The 15,266-nt window shown below is 46.3% G+C and overlaps 1 protein-coding gene and 1 pseudogene across 3 annotated transcripts in view; both read left to right on the top strand.

Moving 5' to 3' along the window:
* LOC129532850 (large ribosomal subunit protein uL6-like) lies at positions 1 to 6,210 on the top strand (annotated as a pseudogene).
* SLC25A33 (solute carrier family 25 member 33) overlaps positions 1 to 9,027 on the top strand; it is a 43,280-nt gene extending 34,253 nt beyond the window's left edge. For all 3 annotated transcript variants that reach the window (XM_019013995.4, XM_055384024.2, XM_031006351.3), the window contains 2 exons: positions 6,217 to 6,497; positions 8,553 to 9,027. In XM_019013995.4, the coding sequence (XP_018869540.1) occupies positions 6,217 to 6,497; positions 8,553 to 8,755 (484 nt within the window). In that variant the 3' untranslated portion in view covers positions 8,756 to 9,027. The remainder of the gene's footprint in view (positions 1 to 6,216; positions 6,498 to 8,552) is intronic.
* Positions 9,028 to 15,266: the final 6,239 nt, after the last annotated feature.

Raw genomic sequence — 15,266 nt, 5'->3', positions numbered from 1 at the left:
TATTATTTGTTCCTTCCTTAATGAAAGGATTTTTGGGATTTTTTTTTCTTGCCCCAATTCCTCCACATCTCTAAGGATGAGATATAGAGATGTACACCCCTCCTCGTTTCCTTAATCTAAGTGCACGCAGGATTCCTTTTGTGTTGAGTTTGTGCTGTAAGCATCATGGGAAGATGAGGGCGACAGAGATGACAAACAGGGGAAGGAGGGGATATCTCTGGTTGTGTCCCCTGATCCGCAGTCCCGCCTGTTGTCTCAGAGAGTCAGTGACTGCCTCTCCTTTGCAGACCCCACCCCAGTTGAAGTGCTGTGGGTTCTCCTCCGGATGGTCTCTCTTTCAAAAGGGAAGACAGTACAGGCACAACACTGAGTGTCCTCAGACCTCAGAGGGCTAATTTTAGTCTCCAAAGGCCCTCAGCTGTAATAGGTTTCTGCCCTCAAGCTCCAGCCAGGGGTTTGTAACATTTTGTGGGGCTGTGGATTCCTTTGGTAGTCTGGTGACACCTGCAGGCCCTTTTTAGAATAATGTTGTTTTTTGAGTTTTTTTGGGTTTTTTTTTTGTTGTTGTTGTTTTGTTTTTTTGTTTTGAGATAGGGTCTTACTTGTTGCCCAGGCTGAAGTGCAGTGGTCCAATCTTGGCTCACTGCAATCTATGCCTCCTAGGTAGAATAATGTATTTTTTTTCCTTTTCTTTTCTTTTTTTTTTTTTTTTTTTTTTCTTTTGAGACAGGGCCTCATCTATCACCCAGCCTCGACCTCCCAGGCTCAAGCAATCCTCCTGCCTCAGCCTCACCTCCTCAGTAGTTTGAGACCACAGGTGCATGCCACCATACCCAGCTAATTTTGTTTTTCTTGTAGAGATGGATCTTGCCATGTTACCCAGGCTGGTCTCAACTCCTGGGCTCAAGCAGTCCTCCTGCCTTGGCTTCCCAAAGTGCTGGGATTACAGGCGTGAACCACCACACCAGGCCTTAATAAGGTTTTTAAAAATACACTTGTCAGTGATACAGTGGTATGCCTCTTTAACACATTAAATTAATAAGATATGGCAGTAGTCCAGTAACTACTATAATTTCTAAGAAATGATAAACAGTGTCCTGTGATGTTTTCAACAAATGTAATGTGACATGAAAATATTTCTATGTGTGTCAAATCACAGGTACTACTGCTGCTACTACTGTGGCCTGTGTATTTACATTCGTAATGAATACAGTTAACTTAACCAAGCTAATGGAACCCGGTGTAAGGAGTGCTTTAGACTTAATAAAGCTAAGCTTCATCTAAGTTGTAAAAAACCCTAGCTGAAATAAAATAAACTATGAAGGTGGCTTTAATACTTCTGAAGACACAATAGCTAAGACCCAAATTGGGATTAGATACCCCACTATGCTTAGCCCTAAACTCCAATAGTTAACAACTTAACTATTGGATTTCAGTTAGGGATTAGGGTTAAAGATGCATTTTCTCCCCAGTCCAAGTGAAGGAACTACCAGCATTCTATTAAGAACCCCTGTATTACTGTGCTGCCTGGAAATGTATGCACTGGAAACTTCTAGCCAGTCCACTCTGATTTTCAGCTGCCTCTAAAGAAAGGAGGCAGACTGGGCATAATGGCTCATGCCTGTAATCCCAGCACTTTGGGAGGCCGAGGCGAGTGGATCACAAACTCAGGAGTTTGAGACCAGCCTGGCCAACATGGTGAAACCCCGTCTCTACTAAAAATACAAAAATTAGCCAGGCGTGGTGGTGGGCGCCTGTAATCCTAGCTACTTAGGAGAGTGAGGCAGGAGAATCGCTTGAACCCGGGAGGTGGAGGTTGCAGTGAGCCGAGATCACACCACTGCACTTCAGCCTGGGTGATAGAGTAAGACTCTGTCTGGAAAAAAAAAACAAAAACAAAACGAAAGGAGGCAGGGAGTACCCCAGGAAGGGTAGGTAGGGGCCCCAGTTCATTTTTCTTCCTAATGACCATGATAACCTCTGCATGAGTCACTGACTCCAAGTTCCCCCAATCAATCTATTCTGCCCGAAAGAGCCTTCTAACATGCATCAGGTATAATCATTTGAACAGACCACTTGCTCAGACTCTTTTGATGAATCTGTTCCTCTCAGGGTAAATTCCTAATTCAGCAGTCCTGTAGTTTTCCAAAAATGTCATGTGCTTTTATTGCTCTGTCTGCCCACGTATGCTGTCCCTCACCAGAGATTCCCCCTTCCCCTTCCTGGTCATGCTGTCACCTGTTGTGGAAGCCTTTGGTAATTCCTCCTAATTCCAAGTGTCCCATAGTAAACTCATATCACTTCTGTTTAGCCAGGGATAAATGCGTCCATCAGCTGAGAGCCTGTATATGTATTCTTGTCATTCTGCCTAATGATGGTGCTCAAGAATACTTTAGAACTTTGGGTGAGCTCTGTTAATATTTGTCTCTCAGCAGTGAATATTTGTTGCTTGCACTAGTCACTAGGGAAACAGCAGGGAATTAAGACCTAGCTTCTAGGAACTTACAGCTTCACAGATAAGATAATTAAAGTTTGGTGGGATAAGGTTGCTGAGGGTGCCACTAGACCTTCAAGAGTCACCCAGTACAGGTTGGGTTAAGAGAGAGAAGGTTGGGAGGGCCTTCAGAGGCAGCAGCACCCAACTCCCATCTTAAGAATAGCCAGGTGGGCTTTGCCGTGTCTACTGTGAAAATGAAGACCATTCACAGCAACCAGACTGTTGTCATTCCAGAAAATGTCAACATTACCCTGAAGGGATGCACAGTTACTGTGAATGGCCCCAGAGGAACCATGCAGAGGGACTTCAGTCACATCAATGTAGAACTCAGTCTAAAGAGGCTCTGGAGTGCCACACGGTGGGGTAACAGAAAGGAACTGGCTACCGTTCAAACTATTGGCAGTTATGTGCAGAACACGATCAAGGGTGTTACACTGGGCTTCTGTTACAAGATGAGGTCTGCGTATGCTCACTTCCCCACCGACATTGTTATCCAGGAGGATGGGTCTCTTGTTGAAATCCGAAATTTCTTGGATGAAAAATACACCCGCAGGGTTCGGATGAGACCAGGTGTTGCTTGTTCAGTATCTCAAGCCTAGAAGGATGAATTTAATCCTTGAAGGAAATGACATCGAGCTTGTTTCAAATTCAGTTGCCTTGATTCAGCAAGCCACAACAGTTAAGGATATCAGGAAGTTTGGGGATGGTATCTATGTCTCTGAAAAAGGAACTGTTCAGCAGGCTGATGAATAAGATCTAAGAGTTGTCCCGCTACAGAAACAACATGCCGGATGATTCCTAAGACCTATTGGTGATATTTAAATGATGCCATAAAAGACACTGATTTGGGAAAAAAAGAATAGCCAGGTGGGGGCGGCAGAGAAGAGTCTTTTGGGCAGAGAGAAGGTGAGTGTAGAAATCTTGAGTCAAGAAAGCGTAGTTAGGCTGGACTCACACCTGTAATCCCAGTACTTTATCCGCTGAGGTGTGCGGATCACTTGAGATCAGGATTTCGAGACCAGCCTGGCCAACATGGTGAAACCCTGTCTCTACAAAAATTAGCCGGGTGTGGTGTCATGCCTCGGGAGGCTGAGGCAGGAGAATGGCGTGAACCCGGGAGCCTGTAATCCCAGGGAGGCTGAAGCAGGAGAATTGCTTGAACCCAGAAGTTGAGGTTGCAGCTGAGATTGCACTATTGCACTCCACCCTAGGGGACAGAGTGAGTAAGACTCCGTCTCAAAAAAAAAAAAAAAAGAAAAAGAAAAAAAGAAAAGAAAGCGTGGTTAGTTCTGGGGAGCTGTAACACAGGAAGTGTAGTTGGCGTGTAGTACGTGCATCTGCGCCGGAGAAGGGAGTTATGGAAGAATAAGGCTGGAGGAGCAGGGGAGCCCGATCCTTCCCAGGCCTGAAAGGGAGTTTGGAGTTGGGCTTTGAGGGCAGTGGAAAGTCATCAGAGCAGTGGTCCTCAGGGGAAATGGAGGATGGAGGTAGGGGGTGCCCTCCAGGGGACATCCAGCATCTAAGTTTGGAGACATTTGAAGTTGCCACAACTTAGGTGAGTGTTTTTGGTGTCTAGTGTGAATAGAGGCTGGGATGCTGCTAAACCCTACAAGGCACATGACAGCCTGCTTCTCCCCAAACTGAATAGTCTAGCCCCAAATGTGAATAGTGCCAAGGGTGAGAAACTCTGGATGTTTTGTTCTGTTTTGAGACAGAGTCTCACTCTGTTGTCCAGGCTGGAGTGCAGTGGTGCATCTCAGCTCACTGCAAGCTCCGCCTCCCGGGTGCACGCCATTCTCCTGCCTCAGCCTCCCGAGTAGCTGGGAGGTGCCCGCCACCATGCCCGGCTAACTTTTTGTATTTTTTAGTAGAGACGGGGTTTCACTGTGTTAGCCAGGATGGTCTCGATCTCCTGACCTCGTGATCTGCCCACCTCAGCCTCCCAAAGTGCTGGGAATACAGGTGTGAGCCACCGCACCCGGCCTCTGGATGGTTTTAAGCACGGGAGTTGCATGGTTGGATATGTGTTAGAAAGGTCACTGCGGCTAAGGAGCGGGAACAGTCTATGCGGAGATAATAAAGAAGGGAGAGAGGCCAGCTGAGACTGAAGCCCAAGGGGCCCCAGGTCTGCGCCCACTCGGAGGGGTCTGTGATGTGTGACCGGTGCACACCTAACTACGCTCATCTGGTGGCTCACTCCTGCCTTGCAGCCAGGCAGTTCATAAATGCTTTATGTCCTGGGGTAGGAGCCTCTAAACCTCATGGTTTTCATTTGCTGTTTTATTTTGATGTTTTATGATTTTATAAATTTAGCAATAATAGAATCTATTTGGAGACGAGTGTGATCAGAAATCTAATAAGTAGCCTCACCAACAGGTTGGAATGTTCCTATTTTTCTTTCTTATTATTTATTTTTTTGTAGAGATAGAGCCTCACTACATTGGCCAGGCTGGTCTTGAACTCCTGGCCTCAAGCAGTCCTCCCGCCTTGGCCTCCCAAAGTGCTGGGATTACAGGTGTGAGCCACTGCGCCCAGCCCTTGTGATCATCCTTTACCTTTAACTTAGTCCTGTTTTCCACTGAAAGCATTCCCTGTGTCTCACGGCCTTGTGACTTAATCTAGCAGATGTACCATGGTCAGCTATCTGGATTGTTGTCCTGATTGTTTTGCAGTTGTAGTTCCTCTGTGATGAGCCTTACTGCTCCCTGTAGCTCTTTCTAAAATTAGGTCAAATGCTAATGTTTTTATGAACATGTTTCTATGACTCTTGATACAGATGTAGCTAGTATTCTGTGGGCCTGTCAGGTGTGCCAGCTACTTGGTCTGGCCTCACAGTGGGCTGGAGGTCAGCTGACAACAGTACAAAGATATGTGGGAAAAACTCTCCTCAAACCATGTTTTTCCTCCACTGTCACACCACAAGTCATTGACACAGAAGATGACTTCTGTGACCAAATGTGTAGGGGGTTTTTCCCACACACACCGAACAGCGGACACCAGCTGGGTGTCCTCTCGTTCACTTCCGACACTGTCTACCAGGAGACAGCCCCACAGATTGGGGGCTCAGTCCCCAGGACTGCCCACCCCCCACCCACCCACTTACCCACACAACAGTTGTATGTCTGGGCCTCCAGAGCTTCTGAACGACCAGCTTCAAGTTGGGGTTCCCATGACCCTCTCTTTGGATTCTATTAATGTGCTGGAGTGGCTCACAGAACTCAGGGAAACACTTAATATTTACTGGTTTGTTATAGAGGACATCGCAAGGATACAGAAGAAGAGACAGGTAGGGCCAGGTACAGAGTAAGGGGCGTGGAGCTTTCATACCCTCCCCGGGGGCCACCCTCCAGGAGCCTCCATGCCATCAGCTCTGGAAGCTCCCTGAACCCTGTCCTCTTGGGTTTTTCTGGAAGCTTCATGTCAGCAGCATTCCTTCCCCCAGGGGATAGGAGGGGACTCTCATGGAGTAAGACCAACAAGATACGGATATTAGAGGATGGCCTTGGGGCAGGTGAAAGGAGATCAAGGGACTGTCAGAGGCTGCCCCTGCGGCCTCACACACCCCACATAACAAAAGACGAGGGCTATGAGAGTTAGGAGCCAGGAAACAAGTATCCTACCACCACAAAGAAGACCCGTACCTGTTCTCCTACTGTGTGATGTCTGTGTTCCGCCATGATATGTCTCCTTAACAGCCTGTGTTGGTCTCTTTTATGCAGAGTGAGGGGCTCTAAGCAGATGAATACACTCCAGTGTGCTCGTTACGTTTACCAGACCGAAGGCATTCGTGGCTTCTATAGAGGATTAACTGCCTCGTACGCTGGAATTTCCGAAACTATAATCTGCTTTGCTATTTATGAAAGTTTAAAGAAGTATCTGAAAGAAGCTCCATTAGCCTCTTCTGCAAATGGGACTGAGAAAAATTCCACAAGTTTTTTTGGACTTATGGCAGCTGCTGCTCTTTCTAAGGGCTGTGCCTCCTGCATTGCTTATCCACACGGTATGTTTTGCTTTTGTTCTTCCAGAGCAGTAAAACAGCTGTCACGTTTGTTGTTTGTGGGTATATCTAGACTTCTGTGGCGCACATTGAGGCGCAGGATCCCTGCAGGTAAGGTCAGTGAGTATGAGGGAAACAGCTCTAACCGCATGGACAGAGGTCACGTGAGTGGTGGAAACTCGACCTTACTCAAATCCAGCTGATAATAGCCAAAACTTGTTGTGCAGAAACTCAGGCCCTGGGTTGCTGAACTTTTGCTGTTTTCAAGGAAGCTAAAAATCTGGATTGTATTTAATATTCCTTGAATCAAAATAATAATATGGGAGCCAAACTTACTCTGCCTCGGTGGGGCGCGGTGGCTCACGCCTGTAATCCCAGCACTTTGGGAGGCTGAGGCGGGCGGATCATGAGGTCAAGGGATTGAGACCAGCCTGGCCAACATGGTGAAACCCCGTCTCTACTAAAAATACAAAAATTAGCTGGGCGTGGTGGCGCATGCCTGTAGTCCCAGCTACTTGGGAGGCTGAGGCAGGAGAATCGCTTGAACCCGGGAGGTGGAGGTTGCAGTGAGCCGAGATCAAGCCACTGCACTCCACCCTGGCAACAGAGGGAGACTCTGTCTCAAAAAATAATAATAATAATAATAATCATTCAGCCTCTATTTCTAATGGAGCCTTAAGTAAGGCTACTTTGGGTAAGTTTATTTTTTTAAGTTATAGAATTGTTGACCTACTGGCTTACTTATTTTAAAAAATGCTTAGTTTATTGTGCCATGAAAAACAGGTTTTATTTTCATAAGCCTTCTGTACTGTCAGCTATGGCAAATGCATACGGTCAACTCAGTAACAGGTGCTGAGTCCCCTTTGTGTCCTGGAGCACTAAGCTGACCCCAGAGGACATCTGAGGAAAGAGGTCAGTGATGCCTCCCAGGGTCTGAGGTCTGTGTGAGGGCAGGAGTGACGAATGTCCAACTCTAGGTGTCTGGGAAGGAGGCCCAGGCGGGCAAAGGCTGGCAAAGGAGAGGGTGGCTTTTGAGCTGGGCAGAGTAGAAAACGTTTCCAGGAGGAGGAGGAAACTGAAAAATATAAGAAAAGAATTCGTTGAAGATATTGCCATACTTCATACAAATTAGCATTTGCTTAATTGGGAGTAGAAAACCATGAATTATTTTAACATTAAGTCTCATTCAAACTAAGCTTTTTTTAACCCCTTAAAAGTTATTTTGCTGTAATCCCAGCACTTTGGGAGGCCAAGATGGGCACATCACCTGAGATTAGGAGTTCGAAACCAGGCTGGCCAACATGGCGAAACCCCGTCTCTACTAAAAATACAAAAATAAGCTGGGTGTGGTGGCAGGTGCCTGTAATCCCAGCTACTCAGGAGGCGGAGGCAGGAGAATCACTTGAACCTAGAAGGCAGAAGTTGCAGTGAGCCAAGATCGTACCGACTGCACTCCAGCCTGAGTGATAGAGTGAGACTCTGCCTCAAAAAAAAAAAAAAAAAAAAAAGTTATTTTGTACTTTATGTATGTGTAAGTGTCCATAGTTGACCAAATCCTAGAGTTGGAAAAGATTCTAAAAAGAACTTAATTTTTCATTGTCTCTCTAGGTTATGTGACTTTCCTGTCCAAATACAGCTGAGGTGGGAAATAGACACAGTTGTAACCTTGACAATTTTATTTTATTTATTTATTTTTTGAGACAGAGTCTTGCTTGCTCCATGGCCCAGGCTGGAGTGTAGTAGCACGATCCCGACTCACTGCAACCTTCACCTCCCAGGTTCAAGCGATCCTCATTCCTCAGCCACTCTAGTAGTAGGCGTGCACCACCATGCCTGGCTAATTTTTGTTTTTCAGTAGAGACGGGGTTTCACCATGTTGGCCAGGCTGGTCTCCAACTCCTGGCCTCAAGTGATCCACCCGCCTCGGCCTCCCAAAGTTCTGGGATTACAGGTGTGAGCCACCGCACCCGGCCTAACCTTGACAGTTTTAAAGTTGTGTGCTGTGGATTCTTTCCCCATTTAATATGTGGCGTAAAGTAGGTCTTTCTCTCTCTGCAGAAGTCATAAGGACGAGGCTCCGGGAAGAGGGCACCAAGTACAAGTCTTTTGTCCAGACGGCGCGCCTGGTGTTCCGGGAAGAAGGCTACCTCGCCTTTTATAGAGGACTGTTTGCCCAGCTTATCCGGCAGATCCCAAATACTGCCATTGTGTTGTCTACTTATGAGTTAATTGTGTACCTGTTAGAAGACCGTACTCAGTAACAGGCCGGAAAATTGTGCTCTAGAAGAATAAAACTGAAAAACTCTAGAGAATTTTTTTTCCCCATTGATGTTTAGAAAGTTTGAGACTGAAACAGGAAAGGCCATAAAATATCTGGTTCATATCACCTGTTGGACATTTCCTTTTGGATTCATGCTTTCTGGAAGGTTTAAATTCATTAACGTTAATAGTTAATTATAACTTTTTTTTTAACTTAAGAGGATTCAGGGTTAAGCACCAACTAAATTAAATCATGCTATTTAATTTAAGTATACATTTGGCTTGTGTCCTCTTTTATGCTCACTATACTATGAAGGACTTAAGTAATTCAGATAAACCTGCCCTAGAACTGCAGAGAAAAATGATAAAGTGAGAATACAACTTGTTTTATAATCTGACTTTAAGATCTTGCACTGCTAGACAGGGAAGAAGTGTCGCATTTTGGCTGGGCACTGTGGCTCACGCCCGTAATCCCAGCACTTTGGGAGGCTGAGGCAGATGGATCACCTGAAGTCAGGAGTTCCAGACCAGCCTGGCCAACATGGCGAAACCCTGTCTCTACTAAAAATACAAAAATTAGCCAGACGTGGGCCTGTAATCCCAGCTACTTGGGAGGCTGAGGCAGGAGAATCACTTGAAACCCAGGGGGCGGAGGTTGCAGCGAGCCGAGATCGCATCACTTCACTCCAGCCTGGTCGACAGAGTGAGACTCCATCTCAAAAAAAAAAAAAAAATTGTGTCACATTTTGATGGTGGTGTATGGACCAAGACAAACTTCCCAGCAATTTTTCTTCTTTGTACATTTCCAATTACTTGCAGATTGATCATCTAAGCGTTCAGACTACTGAGATGAATATATATAACTTTCTGACACTAAATATTCTAAGCTATAAAAAATTCGCTGAAGTTATCCTTTTCTCCCTACTTTGAACCAAAGGCAAGAATTTTTTTTTTTTTTTTTTGAGACGGAGTCTCGCTCTGTCGCCCAGGCTGGAGTGCAGTGGTGCAATCTCGGCTCACTGCAAGCTCCGCCTCCCGGGTTCACGCCATTCTCCTGCCTCAGCCTCCCGAGTAGCTGGGACTACAGGCGCCCGCCACTGCGCCCGGCTAATTTTTTGTATTTTTAGTAGAGATGGGGTTTCACCGTGGTCTCGATCTCCTGACCTCGTGATCCGCCCACCTCGGCCTCCCAAAGTGCTGGGATTACAGGCGTGAGCCACCGCGCCCGGCCAAGGCAAGAATTTTTAAAGAACTGTTTATCAATGGCCTGGCTCCTGGATATAGTTCCGGAACTTAAGACCAGTTGCCTTGTTAAGTGTGTTGACAGCACAGCCACCCTGTTTGGCTGTGAATCCAGAATGTGATAAAGAACAGTCATTCCCACTGAGGTCTTTAGCCCTGTTCTTGGACCTCTGCTCTTGCAGAAAAGGAGCACAACGTAGGACTATGGCTCACCCGTCAGAGAGCTCACATTCTGATAGGAAGCACTGGGATTGTTTAAATATCCTAGTTCAACATTAAAAAAAAAAAAAATTTAATCCCAGCACTTTGGGAGGCCAAGGCGGGCAGATCACAAGGTCAGGAGATCGAGACCATCCTGGCTAACACGGTGAAACCCCGTCTCTACTAAAAAAATACAAAAAAATTGGCCATGCATGATGGCGGGCACCCATAGTCCCAGCTACTCGGGAGGCTGAGGCAGGAGAATGGCGTGAACCTGGGAGGCGGAGCTTGCAGTGAGCTGAGATGGCGCCACTGCACTCCAGCCTGGGCCACAGAGTGCGACTCCATCTCAAAAAAAAAAAAAAACCAGGATGTTGCCCCCTTGGTTTTAAAGCAAATTTAATAAGGGAACAAAAAGATGATACTAAGAAGAAGGCAAGTAAAACCCCTAGTCTTCCATTAGCTCTTTCACTGGAATTTGAGTATATTGTACATGAAGGTTGGTTTTCAATTTGAACGTCTAGAAAGATACTCATTTCTAATACCTATGCACTGTAGTTTCAGGTTTACTTGCAGACACCCTGGTAGGGTTAAGCGGAGGATATTTCCAAGTTATATTTAAATTGAGTTTACTTTTAACTGGGATTCTTGACTCTAGTATAATTGCTCCAACAACTACGTAGAAGTCAAAATGAGTGACTTTAGTGAAGCTTCTGTACTTTACAATACGTGACAGGAATGCTATTCCAGAAGTTTTGTTTTGTTTTGTTTTTGAGATGGAGTCTTGCTCTGTCTCTCCCAGGCTGGAGTGCAGTGGCACAATCTCGGCTCACTACAGCCTCCACCTCCCGGTTTCAAGCAATTCTCCTGTCTTAGCCTCCTGAGTAGCTGGGACTACAGGCATGCGCCACCACACCTGGCTAATTTTGTATTTTTAGTAGAGATGGGGTTTCACCATGTTGGCCAGGCTGGTCTCAAACTCCTGACCTCAGGTGATCTACCTGCCTCGGCCTCCCAAAGTACAGGGATTACAGGAGGGAGCCACCATACCTGGCCCGTGCCACCCCTTCCTTTGTTGTTGTTGTTTTGAGGCAAGGTATCACTCGATCACTGAAGCTGGATACAGTGGCAAGATCATAGCTCACTGTAACCTCAAACTCCTGGGCACAAGGGATCCTCCCATCTCAGCCTCCCAAGTAGCTTGGACCACAGGAAAGTACCACCATGCCCAGCTAATGTGTTTTCATTTTTTGTGCAGACGAGGTTTTGCTATGTTGTCCAGGCTGGTCTCAGACTACTGGCCAGAAGCGATCTTACCTCCTCAGCCTCCCAAAGCACTGGAATTACAGAGTAACATCTAATTTTAATATTCACATTCCTATTTTAATATTCATATTCGATGATGGCACTTAGCAACATCCTCCTATATCCATATTAAAACCTGTTTTCCAAGATTGTGTCTAATATGAAGGTGTAAAATTGCTTTGTTTTCACTCCTTCTTGAATGAATAAATTTGATAGTAACCAATTATAATTTTAGTTTTCTGCTTCTCCTGCCCCAGGGCATGGAAATGCAAGCTGCTTAGGCACCCAAAGTAGGAAAGAAGTGATGGTTCCTCTGTAAAGGGCTCATTAGCTTTAAAAATGGGAAATACCTGTGGTTTTTCTCTTAATTTTTGTGGGTATACAGGAGGTATATATATTTATGGGGTACATGAGATGTTTTGATACAGGCGTGCAACGTGAAATAAGCACATCATGAAGAATGGGGTATCCGTCCCTTCAAGCGTGTATCCATTGAGTTGCAAACAATCCAGTTACACTCTTGTTATTTTGAAATGCACAGTTAATGTTGGGGCTGGGTGGTTCACGCTTGTAATCCCAGCACTTTGGAAGGGTGAGGCAGGTGGAGGATCACTTGCGCTCAGGAGTTCAAGACTAGCCTGGCAACATGGTGAAACCCTGTCTTTATTTAAAAAAAAAAAAAAAAGCTGGGTGTGGTGGTGTGCACTTGTGGTCTCAGCTACTCCAGAGGCTGAGGCAGGAGAATGAAGGACTTGAGCCCAGGAGGCGGAGGTTGCAATGAGTTGAGATGGCACCATTGCAGTCCAGCTTGGGTGACAGGAGTGACCCTGTCTCAAAAGTACGATTAAATTATTATTGACTGTAGTCATCCTGTTGTGCTTTTTTCTTTCTCTTTTTTTAATATAAAGATTTTTTAAATTAAAACAAATTTTTTTGAGATGGAGTCTCGCTCTGTGGCCCAGGCTGGAGTGCAATGGCATGATCTCGGCTCACTGCAACCTCCATCTCCTGGGTTCAAGCGATTCTCCTGCCTCAGCCTCCCAAGTATCTGGAATTACAGGTGCCCACCACCACGCCTGGCTAATTTTTGTATTTTTAGCAGAGACAGGGTTTCACCATATTGGCCAGGCTGGTCTCGAACTCCTGATCTCAAGTTATCTGCCTGCCTTGGCCTCCCAAAGTGCTGGGATTACAGGCATTAGCCACCTCGTGGTAGCTCACACCTGTAATCCCAGCACTTTGGGAGGCTGAGGAAGGAGAATTGCTTGAGGCCAGGAGTTCAAGGCCAGCCTGGGCAACATAGGGAGACCTTCTCTTTACAAAAAAATTAGCTGAGCATGCACCTGTAGTCCCAGCTACTTGGGAGGCTGAGGTGGGAGGATCCCTTGAGCCCAGGAGGTTGAGGCTGTAGTGAGCCATGGGATTGTGCCACTCTACTCCAATCTGGACGACAGAGCAAGAGGGGCATCTGAGCCTGTGGAATGGTCTGACTCCAAAGTCAAGATCTGACAAACCATTTCATTCCATTTACTTAAGAATTACAGATCCATGGATGATACTGCTGATAAAGGTGTGCTTAAACTAATGCACATAATAGAATTGGCCACATAAAGAGTCCTTTGGGTGGGACATGCAAACTGAATCTTCCTTGGGAAGCAAATGGTACTTAAACACAATGCCTGCCTGCTGTTTTGAAGGAAGATACACCTTAAATGATTATTTTGTTTGCTCATGGCTGGTGAAAGCATCCAGACTGCATGGAAAGGCTTTTGCTGGGATACTCACAAGAAAGAGGAGGTCCAGACCCAAGTGAACCTCCAGGTTTCCTGTCTGCTTCACTCTCCAGTCCCCCTTCCCCCCAGTGAATGTGCATGATTCGGGTGTGGACAGAGGAACTGGCTGCAGGAGCAAAAAAACATTTGCCCTCAATCCATCACTACCCACAAAGAATTTACAATGTTAACCTCAAAAAAAAGTTATCAGAACACTGGAACATAGTGTGTAATTAGATACAAATATTTTCTGTTTACTTTTTTAAAACTAGTAATTTAGCTGAAATCAATAATGAAACACAGTGACTCTTCCTCTTGAATCTCCTCCCACCACCAGGTAATCAGTTTGCAGTTCAGTGTTAACTATTCTCCACTTCCCACAAGCACATAAGGCTTTATTTAAGCTTTGGATATTATTTAAAAATCAATCTGGGCCGGGCGCGGTGGCTCACGCCTGTAATCCCAGCACTTTGGGAGGCCGAGGCGGGCGGATCACGAGGTCAGGAGATCGAGACCAAGGTGAAACCCCGTCTCTACTAAAAATACAAAAAGTTAGCCGGGCGTAGTGGCGGGCGCCTGTAGTCCCAGCTACTCGGGAGGCTGAGGCAGGAGAATGGCGTGAACCCGGGAGGCGGAGCTTGCAGTGAGCCGAGATCGCGCCACTGCACTCCAGCCTGGGTGACAGAGCGAGACTCCGTCTCAAAAAAAAAATAAAAAAATAAAAAAAATAAATAAATAAAAATAAATAAATAAATAAAAATCAATCTGCATGTTGCTTTTTCTTTTTCTCTTTTTTCTTTTTTTTTTTTTTTTTTTTGAGATGGAGTCTCACTCTGTTGCCAGGCTGGAGTGCAGTGACGCAACCTCAGCTCGCTGCAACCTCCGCCTCCTGGGTTCAAGCAATTCTCCTGCCTTAGCCTCCCGTGTAGCTGGGACTACAGGCGCCCACCACCACACCCAGCTAATTTTTGTATTTTTAGTGGAGACCAGGTTTCACCATGTTGGTCAGGATGGTCTCCAACTCCTGACCTTGTGATCCGCCTGCCTCGGCCTCCCAAAATGCTGGAATTACAGGCGTGAGCCACCATGTGCCCGGCCTGCATGTTGCTTTTTTGTTGTCGTTTTTGTTTTTTCAGAAGGAGTCTCCTGTCACCAGCCTGGAATGCAGCGGCACAATCTTGACTCGTTGCAACCTCCGCCTCCCAGGTTCAAGCGATTCTTGTGCCTCAGCTTCCCGAGTAGCTGGGATTACAGGTGTGCACCACCACGCCCCGCTAATTTTTGTATTTTCAGTAGAGATGGGGTTTCACCATGTTGCCCAGGCTGGTCTTGAACTTCTGACCTCAGGTGATCCGCCCGCCTCGGCCTCCCAAAGTGCTGGAATTACAGGTGTGAGCCACCGCGCCCTGCCTGCATGTTGCTTTTTAAAAACAATGTATCATCCATCTATGCCAATAACTCCAGATCTGGCTTTCTTTTCTTTTCTTCCTTTCTTTCTTTCCTTCTTTCTTTCCTTCTTTCCTTCCTTCCTTCTTTCTCTCTCTCTCTCTCTCTTTCCTTTCCTTTCTTTTTTGAGAAGGAGTCTCGCTTTGTCGCCCAGGCTGGAGTGCAGTGGCGCGATCTCGGCTCACTGCAAGCTTCGCCTCCCGGGTTCACGCCATTCTCCTGCCTCAGCCTCCCGAGTAGCTGGGACTACAGGCGCCCGCCACCTCGCCCGGCTAATTTTTTGTATTTTTAGTAGAGAGGGGGTTTCACCGTGTTAGCCAGGATGGTCTCGATTTCCTGACCTCGTGATCCGCCCGCCTCGGCCTCTCAAAGTGCTGGGATTACAGGCGTGAGCCACCGCGCCCTGCCTGGATCTGGCATTCTTTCTAATGGTTGCATTATGTTCCGAACTATGGCTGTCCTATGATTTATTCAACCATGTCCCTATCCGTGGATGATCGTGTTTCTAAAAAGCTAGTTTTTCAACCATTAGAGCGGCTCAAGGAGC

The sequence above is a fragment of the Gorilla gorilla genome, chromosome 1 (genome assembly GCF_029281585.2).
Source record: "Gorilla gorilla gorilla isolate KB3781 chromosome 1, NHGRI_mGorGor1-v2.1_pri, whole genome shotgun sequence".
Classification (NCBI taxonomy): domain Eukaryota; kingdom Metazoa; phylum Chordata; class Mammalia; order Primates; family Hominidae; genus Gorilla; species Gorilla gorilla.
Note: the sequence above shows the minus strand (reverse complement) of the source record. Positions and strands in the feature narration are given on the sequence as shown.